This window comes from Ovis canadensis, chromosome 10, assembly GCF_042477335.2.
Source record: "Ovis canadensis isolate MfBH-ARS-UI-01 breed Bighorn chromosome 10, ARS-UI_OviCan_v2, whole genome shotgun sequence".
Classification (NCBI taxonomy): Eukaryota; Metazoa; Chordata; class Mammalia; order Artiodactyla; family Bovidae; genus Ovis; species Ovis canadensis.
Genome location: NC_091254.1, coordinates 92,392,975 through 92,405,219, shown reverse-complemented (window position 1 = coordinate 92,405,219; position 12,245 = coordinate 92,392,975). Strand labels below are relative to the sequence as shown.

Here is a 12,245-nt window from a genome sequence, read left to right as displayed (position 1 = left end):
CAATCCTCATCCTTTAAGGCCCTTAAGTTCTCTTTACCACTTCATAGCTTTTCTTGAATTACCCCAACCAAGTATCTCCTTGGAAGCCACATATCTTCACTCAAGAAGTAATGCTCAAAATTCTCCAAGCAAGGCTTCAACGGTACATGAACCATGAACTTCCAGATGCTCAAACTGAATTTAGAAAAGGCCGAGGAACCAGAGATCAAATTGCAAACATCCATTGGATCATCAAAAGAGCAGAGTTCCAGAAAAACATCTGCTTTATTGACTACACCAAAGCCTTTGTGTGGATCACAACAAACGGGGAAAATCTTAAAGAGATGGTAATACCAGATCACCTGACCTGCCTCCTGAAAAGTCTGTATTCAGGGCAAGAAGCAACAGTTAAAACTGGACATGGAACAACAGACTGGTTCCAAATGGGGAAAGGAGTATGTCAAGGCTGTATATTGTCACCCTGCTTATTTAGCTTATATGCAGAGTACATCATGCAAAATGCTGGGCTGAATGAAGCACAAGCTGGAATCAAGATTGCCGGGAGAAATATCAATAACCTCCAATATGCAGATGACACCTCCCTTACAGCAGAAAGCAAAGAAGAACTAAAGCAGCTCTTGCTGAAAGTCAAAGAGGAGAGGAAAAAAGTTGGCTTAAAACTCAACATTCAAAAAACTAAGATCATGACATCTGGTCCAATCACTTCATGGCAAATAGATGGGGAAACAATGGAAACAGTGACACACTTTATTTTGGGGGCTACAAAATCACTGCAGATGGGGACTGCAGCCATGAAATTAAAAGACACTTTCTCCTTGGAAGAAAAGCTGTGATCAACATAGATAGCGTATTAAAAAGTAGAGACATTACTTTGCCAACAAAGTCTGTCTAGTCAAAGCTATGGTTTCTCCAGTAGTCATGTATGGATGTGAGAATTGGACTATAAAGAAAGCTGAGTGCTGACGAATTGATGCTTTTGAACTGTGGTGTTGGAGAAGACTCTTGAGAGTCCCTTGGACTCCCAGGATATCCAACCAGTCAATCATAAAGGAAATCAGTCCTGAATATTCATTGGAAGGACTGATGCTGAAACAAACTCCAATACTTCAGCCACCTGATGCAAAGAACCGACTCATTGGAAAAGACCCTGATGCTGGGAAAGATTGAAGGCAGGAGGAGAGAGGGATGACAGAGGATGAGATGGTTGGATGGCATCACCGACTCAATAGACATGGGTTTGGGTGGACTCCGGGAGTTGGTGATGGACAGGGATGCCTGGCATGCTACGGTTTATGGGGTCACAAATAGTCAGACATGACTGAGCAACTGAACTGAACTGAACTGAACAACAAAGCCCTGGAAGTGGAGACTCTACCTCTATGCAAACTTAAGCATTAGCAGGAGTGGTAGACATTAGTGGTATACTAATTAACGGGCTCAGTGTCATCACTTAAAAGATCTTAGGAAAGAACTAGAGAGTTTCTTCTTGTTAAAATGTTGAATCCCCTTTAAGGTAGTAAACATTAAATGAATTTAATTTCTCTTGCCATTGGTCAAGAGAAGTTGAGTATTTCATTAGCTGCATTGATATGGCAAAACCCAGCAGAATAAAATCACCCTGTTTGTGTATATGGAAGGGGAGTCAGAGAGGAGGGTGTATTTTAACCTAGAAATGCCTAGAGGAATTGTTTCTTCTAGAACCAAGGAATTCCTATACCATGCATCCCAGTGAGACATATGTTTGCAAAGACAAACCCCAAGATCACAGTTAAACCTAAAATAAGATCATAAGCTTCTAGGATGTGTCATTGATCTCCTTCTCTCTAATACTCTAGGTTAGTAAGAACTCAAGAGATCTTTCTTGCTCTCAAAGTTATGCAACAAAGAAAACCTGAACAATAAACTCTGGTGTAAATAACTATACTTCTTTCTTCTGCCCACCTTGAACAAATGAAGACAATGGAAGTATTAATTCAGCACATCTTCCAAAGGAAAGTGCTCTAAATCCAAGGTAGTGTTAATATTTTCACTAACAGTCCCAATTGTTTTGTATACTTAGACTCTTAAGACTTTGGCTCTGCCCCACCCTAATTCTGACATCAGCAAGCATACCAAGTTCCTTGGTATCACCAGAAACAGAGTAAAGAGGAAATTCACCAGGAGACCATTCCAGAACCCACCAAATCTAACTTTGGTTTTCAACATTGCAGTAGATTATTGAAGAGGAAGATTGCTGACAGACACCTCTGACGAAAAGAAATATAAAATGAGGTGTTCTATTTTAAGAAAACATCAGGCTGGCCCCCAAGAGACAAGCTATTATCTGTCCTGCAGAGACAATGAGACATACTAAAAAATTATTTGGTATTTATCTGAAGTTCAAATTAAACTGCAGCATCTAGTTTGTGTGTATGTGTGTGTAGTTTGTGTGTGTGTGTGTGTGTGTGTGTAGTTTGTTTGTGTGTGTGTTTTAATGCTAAATCTTCCCACCCTACATTCATGTTTTCCCGATCACAAGGAAATATAAAATACACTTCCTGGTTGTAAAAGAAAGTGGTTTTGTCCAATTCAAATTTGTTCTACATTTTAAAAATTTACAGTATCATTATAACCCAAATGTGCTAAGGAATTATTTATAGAATGGGGGGGGGGGGGGTTGTGTGAAATTAATGGAGGATTATTTTTTATTTTAATTTAAATAAACTACAGATAGCATCATACATGTCTCACCAGTGAACTTGCATTATTGCTCAAGTAAGTTGATATGAGCTCAGTTAAATACCCACTATGACACGTACCTCACTTAGACCCAGAGCAATCACCACTGTACTTAACAAGGCACTGGGCAATACTGGGCACTTTTTCCTGGCAGAACATTGCATATGGTTATGAGATGGGCATACCACCTTGTTGTGTTTTGGGGCATCCAGAATCAAGGGCTTTGGAATGAAGAGATCCATCTATTTCATATATTACATAACAATGTCAAAGCAATTTTATTTTTTAAAAAAAGTGGTGCAAGGAGGATTGGGAAATGATACATTTTTGACATTATGGGAACTTCTAGAGTCCTGGACTTCTCAAAATAATTGGATGGCAATCTTCTTTATAATTTTCCTGGGAATTATTTTTGAGATCATACTCTTAAAGATTTGTATGTCCTTTCAGAAGAAGCCTGAACTTCCTTCAGAAAAGGATAAGTCAGATATCCACAAGGTAAGAAAAAAATGCTTGATTTCCTTTTCCAAGATTTTTCAAAATAACACAGAAGAATAACTTATAAAATTGTGTAACTTTGGTATTTGGATTACTCTAACGGGTCGCAAAGAGTCAGACACGACTGAGCAACTGAACTGAACTGAACATTTTATTGTCTCCCTTGACAGAAAGAAGACAATGGGAGTCGCCTGACAAGCATGAAATTTGGTAAGTATCCTACAATTTTATTAGTTCAGTTCAGTTCAATACAATTTCATATTTTAATATAAAACTTGTTCAGTCTGAACTTCTCCCATTGATACTCTGACTTTTTTTTAATTCCTATTTCTCTCTAGATAATTGGTCAGCTCTTTCATCCTCAGAAGCAAGGTAAATGATATATTTTGAAATTAGATGAAACGGATTGGTTTTTTTCTATTCAAAATTACATCTGAACTACAGAAAAAAGTTTTCCCATTTGTATAGAGTATAACAGCAGTTCAACATCATAATTCAGTCTAACTTTGATTTTTGTTTTTTAAACTGATTTTTATTGGAGTATAGTTGCTTTACAAAGTTATGTTAGTTTCTACTGTACGGCAAAGTGAATGAGTTTTATATATATATAAACACCCTCTTGGATTTCTTTCCCCTTTAGGTCACCACCTAGCACTGAGTAGAGTTCCCTGTGCTCTACACTAGGTTCTCTTTAGTTATCTATTTTATACATAGCAGTGTATATAGGTCAGTCCCAATCTCCCAGTTCATCCCACCCCTTCTTTCCCCCTTGGTATCCATACATTTGTTCTCTACATCTGTATCTCTACTTTGTGAATAAGTTCATCTGTATCATTTTTCTAGATTCCACATATAAGTGATATACTCAGTATTTGTTTTTCTCTTTCTAACTTCACTCTGTATGGCAGTCTCTAGGTCCATCTGCTGCTACTGCTAAGTCACTTAAGTCGTGTCTGACTCTGTGCGACCCCATCAATGGCAGCCCACGAGGCTCCCCCGTCCCTGGGATCCTCCAGGCAAGAACACTGGAGTGGGTTGCCATTTCCTTCTCCAATGCATGAAAGTGAAAAGTGAAAGTGAAGTCGCTCAGTTGTGTCCGACTCTGTGCGACCCCATGGACTGCAGCCCACCAGGCTCCTCCATCCATGGGATTTTCCAGGCAAGAGTACTGGAGTGGGGTGCCACTGCCTTCTCCACTAGGTCCATCTGCTGCTGCTGCTGCTGCTACATCTCTGCAAATGTCACAATTTCATTCCTTTTAATGGTCGAGTAATATTCCATTGTATACATGTACCACATCTTCTTTAGCCATTCCTGTGCTGATGGACATTTAGATTGCTTCCATGTTATGGCTATTGTACACAGTGCTGCAGTGAACACTGGGGTTCATGTGTCTTTTTGAATTATGGTATTCTCTGGGTATATGCCCAGGAGTGGGATTGGTGGGTCATATGGTAGTTCTGTTTTTTAACTTTGATTTTTAAATCATTGCTCTATTCTAAACTGTATTAATGGCTTTTATATATTGTTTAAATTATCCTTCCATGTAGGTAGTATCATTACTGGTTTTTTTTTAATTTGTTTCAGAGTATGTACGAATACATGTATGTATATAATGTATATATTGGGGCTTCCCTGGTGGCTCAGATGGTAATGCATCCACCTGTAATGCAGGAGACCCAGGTTTGATCCCTGGGTTGGGAATCTGGAGAAGGAAATGGCTACCCACTCCAGTGTTCTTACCTGGAGAATTCCATGGAAAGAGGAACCTGGCGGGTTACAGTCCAGGGTTGCAAAGAGTTAGTCGTGACTGAAGCGACCGAGCACGCACATAGTTGCTTTATAATGTTGTGTCAGTTTCTGCTGTACAGCAGAGTGAATCAGTGAATCACACACATACATATGTCCCCTCTCCTTTGGATTTCCTTCCCGTTTAGGTCGCCACAGAGCATCACTCCTGTTTTTACAAATGAGGAAAATAAAGCTTAGAGGTTAAGTGGCTTGCTTCTTTCTCTACCCCAACCTCTCTCTCCAATACAAAGAAGTAATAATGACAAGTTCTGATAATTCAACTGAAAAAGTATTCATTTAGCACCTACTATGAACCCAGCAGACCCTGAGCTAGGTTCTTCAAGAGTGCCATGAAAGGAGTTTATACAATCAGAATTCATCCTGCATCCTGAGGATACATGAGTGCTAGAGATTCAATACTGACATTGCTACTCTTGTTGCTATCAACATCTTAATTGTTTTCATCAAAATCCATTCAGTAACCATTAGATATCCCTATACAATGGACCTTGTATTTTACACTGGTATTCAAATAATAAGCCCTGGAGGAGGTAGTGACCAGCCACTCCAGTATTCTTGCTGGGAAAACCCCATGGACAGAGGAGTCTGGCAGGCTATGATAGATGCTAAATAAATATTTTTCAACTGAATTATCAGAACTGGTGATTATTACTTCTTCATTTGCATTGAAGAGAGAGGTCATGGTAGGTAAACAAGCCACTTAACCTTTAAGCTTTATTTTCCTCATTTGTCCGTGGGGTCACAGAGAGTTGGTCACGACTGAGTGACTGAGCATGCATGCACAAATAATAAGATAGTATCTCTTCTCAAGAAGTTTATATTCTTGGGGAGGAGACATATTCATAAAGGATGATTTTGTTTGTTTTTATTTATTTTAATTGGAGGCTAATTACTTTACAATATTGTAGTGGTTTTCGCCATACATTGACATGAATCAGCCATGAGTGTACATCTGTTCCCCATCCTGAACCCCTCTCCCATCTCCCTCCCCATCCCATCCCTCAGGGTCATCCCAGTGCACCAGCCCTGAGCACCCTGTCTCATGCATCGAACCTGGACTGGCGATCTGTTTCACATATGATAATATACATGTTTCAATACTATTCTCTCAAATCATCCCACCCTCGCCTTCTCCCATAGACTCCAAAAGACTGTTCTATACATCTGTGTATCTTTTGCTATCTTGCATATAGGGTCATTGTTACCATCTTTCTAAATTCCATATATATGCATTAGTATACTGTATTGGTGTTTTTCTTTCTGACTTACTTCAATCTGTATAATAGGCTCCAGTTTCATCCACCTCATTAGAACTGATTCAAATGTATTCTTTTTAATGGCTGAGTAATATTCCATTGTGTATATGTACCACAGCTTTCTTATCCATTCATCTGCTGATGGACATCTAAGTTGCTTCCATGTCCTGGCTATTATAAACAGTACTGCGATGAACATCGGGATACATGTGTCTCTCTCAATTCTGGTTTCCTTGGTGTGTAGGCGCAGCAGTGGGATTGCTGGGTCATATGGCAGTTCTATTTCTGGTTTTTTAAGGAATCTCCACACTGTTCTCCATAGTGGCTGTACTAGTTTGCATTCCCACCAACAGTGTAAGAGGGTTCCCTTTTCTCCACACCCTCTCCAGCATTTATCGTTTATAGACTTTTGGATAGCAGCCATTCTGACCAGCATGAGATGGTACCTCATTGTGGTCTTGATTTGCATTTCTCTGATAATGAGTGATGTTGATCATCTTTTCATGTGTTTGTTAGACATCTGTATGTCTTCTTTGGAGAAATGTCTATTTAGTTCTTTGGCCCATTTTTTGATTGGGTCATTTACTTTACTGGAATTGAACTGCAGGAGCTGCTTGTATATTTTTGAGATTAATTCTTGTCAGTTGCTTTGTTTGCTAGCTATTATTTTCTCCCATTCTGAAGGCTGTCTTTTCACCTTACTTATAGTTTCCTTCGTTGTGCTGAAGCTTTTAAGTTTAATTAGGTCCCATTTGTTTATTTTTGCTTTATTTCCATTAATTTGGGAGGTGGGTCATAGAGGATCCTACTGTGATTTATGTTGAAGGGTGTTTTGCCTATGTTTTCCTCTAGGAATTTTATAGTTTCTGGTCTTACATTTAGATCTTTAATTCATTTTGAGTTTATTTTTGTGTATGGTGTTAGAAAGTGTTCTAGTTTCATTCTTTTACAAGTGGTTGGCCAGTTTTCCCAGTGCCACTTGTTAAACAGATTGTCTTTTCTCCATTGTACATTCTTGCCTCCTTTGTCAAAGATAAGGTATCCATAGGTGCATGGATTTATCTCTGGGATTTCTGTTTTGTTCCTTTGATCTATATTTCTGTCTTTGTGCTGGTACCATACTCTCTTGATGACTGTAGCTTTGTAGTAGAGCCTGAAGTCAAGCAAGTTGATTCTTCCAGTTCCATTCTTCTTTCTCAAGATTGCTTTGGCTATTCAAGGTTTTTTGTATTTCCATACAAATTGGGAAATTATTTGTTCTAGTTCTGTGAAAAATACCATTGGTAGCTTGATAGGGGGTTGCACTGAATCTACAGATTGCTTTGGATAGTATACTCATTTACACTATATTGAGTCTTCCAATCCATGAACATGGTATATTTCTCCATCTATTTGTGTCATCTTTCTTTCATTAGTGTTTTATAGTTTTCTATATATAGGTCTTTTGTTTCTTTAGGTAGATTTATTCCTAAGTATTTTATTCTTTTAGTTGTGATGGTGAATGGAATTGTTTCCTTAATTTCTCTGTTTTCTCATTGTTAGTGTATAGGAATGCAAGGGATTTCTGTGTGTTAATTTTATATCCTGCAACTTCACTGTGTTCATTGATTAGCCTCTAGTAATTTTCTGGTGGAGTCTTTAGGGTTTTCTATGTAGAGGATCATGTCATCTGCAAACAATGAGTTTCACTTCTTCTTTTCCAATCTGGATTCCTTTTTTCTTCTCTGATTGCTGTGGCTAAAACTTCCAAAACTATGTTGAATGATAGTGGTGAGAGTGGGCACCCTTGTCTTGTTCCTGACTTTAGAGGAAAAGCTTTCAATTTTTCAGCATTGAGGATAATGTTAGCTGTGGGTTTGTCATATATAGCTTTTATTATGTTGAAGTGTTCCTTCTATCCCTGCTTTCTGGAGGATTTTTATCATAAATGGATGTTGAATTTTATCAAAGACTTTCTCTGTATCTGTTGAGATAATCATATGGTTTTTATCTTTTAATTTGTTAATGTGGTGTATTACATTGATTGATTTGTGGATATTGAAGAATCCTTGCATCCCTGGGATAAAGCCCTCTTGGTCATGATGTATGATCTTTTTAATATGTTGTTGGATTCTGTTTGCTAGGATTTTGTTAAGGATTTTTGCATCTACAGCCATCAGTGATATTGACCTGTAGTTTTAATTTTTTGTGGCATCTTTGTCTGATTTTGGAATTAGGGTGATGGTGGCCTCATAGAATGAGTGTGGCAGTTTACCTTCCTTTGCAATTTTCTGGAAGAGTTTGAGTAGGATAGGTGTTAGCTCTTCTCTAAATTTCTGGTAGAATTCAGCTGTGAAGCCATCTTGTCCTGGGCTTTTGTTTGCTGGAAGATTTCTGATTACAGTTTTGATTTCTGTGCTTGTGATGGATCTGTTAAGATTTTGTATTTCTTCCTGGTTCAGTTTTGGAAAGTTTTACTTTTCTAAGAATTTGTCCATTTCTTCTAAGTTGTCCATTTTATTGGCATGTAGTTGCTGATAGTAGTCTCTTATGATCCTTTGTATTTCTGTGTTGTCTGTTGTGATTTCTCCATTTTCATTTCTAATTTTGTTGATTTGATTCTTCTCCCTTTGTTTCTTGATGAGTCTGGCTAATGGTTTGTCTATTTTATCTATCTTCTCAAAGAAGATAAACAGCTTTTTTTTTTAAACAAAGCTTTTAGCTTTGTTGATTTTTGCTATGGTCTCTTTTGTTTCTTTTGGATTTATTTCTGCCTTAATTTTTATGATTCCTTTCCTTCTACTAACCCTGGGGTTCTTCATTTCTTCCTTTTCTAGTGTGTAGAGTTAGGTTATTTATTTGACTTTTTTCTTATTTCTTGAGGTAAGCTTGTATTGCTATGAACCTTCCCCTTAGCACTGCTTTTACTGAGTCCCATAGGTTTTGGGTTGTTGTGTTTTCATTTTCATTCATTTCTATGCATAAAAGGATGATTTCTTGCAGTATGGTAACACGATAATCAGAAATCTAGGAGAACATTTTAGGAGACACCTACACCAGCTTAGGGGGTGTTGAGAATGTCTTCATGGAGAAGGTTATACTGGAGCTGAACTTTAAAAGGTAAGTGGAAATTAGTCAGAAAAAGACACTGGTTGGGAGAATAAAGAAGGCCTTATAGGCTATGAACAGAGGCAAGGAAATAAGAAACTGCAGGGTGTGTACACGAAATTATGATTATTTCAGGGTTGCTGGAATGGTGAGGATGGGCCGGGGAGTTGTGGGTGATGAATGTGAAAAAACAGGCAGGAGTCAGATCATAAAGGACTTTCTCTCATTGTTGTTGTTCAGTCACTCAGTCACGTCCAGCTCTGCAACCCCATAGACTACAGCACACCAGGCTTCCCTGTCCTTCACGATCTCCTGGAGTTTTCTCAGACTCATGTCCATTGAGTCAGTGATGCCATCCAACCATCTCATCCTCTTGTCTTCCACTTCTCCTCCTGCCCTCAGTCTTTACCAGCATCAGGGTCTTTTCCAATGACTCAGCTCTTTGCATCAGGTGGCCAAAGTATTGAAGCTTCAGCATCAGTTCTTCCAATGAATATTCAGGGTTGATTTCCATTAGGATTGACTGATTTTATCACCTTGCTGTCAAGTGACTCTCAGGAGTCTTCTCCAACACCACAGTTCATAAGCTTCAATTCTTTGGTGCTCAGCCTTCTTTATGGTCCAACTCTTACATTTGTATATGACTACTAGAAAGACCATAGCTTTGACTATACAAACTCTGTATGCCATGTGAAAAGCTTGGAGCTTATTCTGTAGGTAGTGAGGAACCACTGAAGGTGGTTGAGCGTAGAAGTGACAGTTTTGTGTTTCAGCTGAATCACTAGTAGCTGTGTAGAGTACAAACCTGAAGATTACTTGACTTCAGTCTAATTTATTTGGGTTGTCAGGTGTAAAGGGGCTTTATTCATGTAATGTGGTTGTTCTATTTGCATTTATTTGTTTATAAATATTTGTTTTGGGGTGTGTTGGGTCTTAGTTCTCACTGTGGTGCACAGGTTTCTCTAGTTGTGGTATGTGGGCTTACTTGCCCCACAGCATGTGGGATCTTAGTTCCCCAGCCAGGGATTGAACCCATGTCCCCTGCACTGGAAGGTGGATTCTTAACCACTGGCCCACCAGGGGAGCCCCTCCCTCTGCCTTTCTTGGTATTGGTTTTACCCTGAGGTAAATAGAAAGATGACCACCAAGAGTTTCCAAATTAGACCAGCAATGTCCAGAGGATGTAAGAGGCCAGTTCTTTCTGTGTCTTTCTTAGGAACAAGGCAACTTTTCCCTGAAGTTGTTAAATGTCTTTGTCTTATACAGGGATTAGTTCATACCCACTCGTTATTCAGTTACTTGGAAATGAGATTACTATGTTAGATTTAGCATAAACCCTTGAGGTAGAATGGATGTTGAAGAGTCCGCATCCATGATTATTACTCCAAGCCATAACTTTGCTTTAGTCATAAGGACAGATGATGATACCAAAGGTGACATGATACTAAAGATGATGGGTAGGTGTATCAGTCAGGGTTCTGCAGAGAAATGCAAAAAAGAGAGAGAGATAAAAGGAGTTTTATAGGAATTGGCTTGCATGGTTATAGAGGCTGAGAAAAGTCCCCTGATCTACCAAATAAAAACTGGAGACCCAAAAAAGCAAGTGGTATGATTCAGCCCAAGGCAGAAGTCCTGGGGTGTCAGGGAGTTGTGCAGTGCAGGGAGTTGTGGATGGTCTCCGAGCCCAAAGACCCAAGAATCAGGAGCTCTAATGTCTGAGGGTGAAGAAGATGGACATCCCAGATCAAGAAAAGATGGGGAGTTTGCTCTTCCATCTATTTGTTCTATTTGAGCCCTCGGTGGATTAGATGATGCCCAGCCAATTGGGGAGGGCATATCTTCTATATCTTCAGGCTGCTGATTCGAATGTGAATCTCTTCCTGAAGCATCCTCACAGGCACTCAGAAATAGTGTTTTACCAGCTGTCTGGGCATTCCTCAGCCCAGGCAAGTTGACACACAAAATTGACTACCACACTGGGTAACAAAAATGTGTATACAGCCTGTATATTAGACATTAACAGCTTCTCCTGACAGTAGAGAGAACTTGAAAAATATTTAATGTATTTTAAACATCCACCTAATAATTTTGTGTTCCCTGTGAAAAAAGGTAATCAATAGTTCAGTCTAAAATACTCCAAATTCTATTAATAATTAGCAGAATCCAAATCAATGAGATTTTCCTGTATAAGTAAACATGTAGAAAACTATTTGTGTGATGGGGGTATATGTTGATAATTTTATTTATTAGCTTCATGGCTCTGGACTTCCCTGGTGGCTCAGACTGTAAAGCATCTGTCTACAATGCAGGAGACCCAGGTTCGATCCCTGGGTTGGGAAGATCCCCTGGAGAAGGAAATGGCAATCCACTCCAGGACTCTTGCCTGGAAAATCCCATGGACTGTAGCCTACCAGGCTCCTCTGTCCATGGGGTCACAAAGAGTCAGACACGATTGAACGACTTCACTTTCACTTTCACTTTCATGGTTTTGTTCATAATGATGAGTTATTTAAAACTAGGGTCATTCTTCCAGTAAAGAAAAAGATAATCTGTGATCCCTGGAAAGACAGCCACCAGAATTTCTGACTTAGCTTATATGAGTTTCAGTTTATGATTTTAGGGTACCTTACCGTGAAACAAATAGTCAGACATGACTTAGCCACTAAACAATAACAACTATGAAACAAAACTTAAGGGGTATCAGAATCACCTGGAGAGCTTGTTAAAATTCAAATTTCCAGGCCCCACACCTAGGGCATCTGATTCAGGAAGTCTAGGGTGGGATCTGAGATTTTGCATTTCCGGTCATTTTGCATTTATGATCATTTTGCATTTCTGATCAAAGTGATGCTGATGCTGTTGGTCTGAGCATTG

At 39.0% G+C, this 12,245-nt stretch overlaps 1 protein-coding gene across 1 annotated transcript in view; it reads left to right on the top strand.

The window, feature by feature from the left end:
• The first annotated feature begins 2,982 nt into the window (after nt 1–2,982).
• Nucleotides 2,983–12,245, top strand: part of CCDC168 (coiled-coil domain containing 168) — a 36,318-nt gene continuing 27,055 nt past the window's right edge. Inside the window, exons 1-3 of the mRNA XM_069602132.1 lie at nt 2,983–3,216; nt 3,387–3,426; nt 3,555–3,588. Of these exons, the coding sequence (XP_069458233.1) occupies nt 2,983–3,216; nt 3,387–3,426; nt 3,555–3,588 (308 nt within the window). The remainder of the gene's footprint in view (nt 3,217–3,386; nt 3,427–3,554; nt 3,589–12,245) is intronic.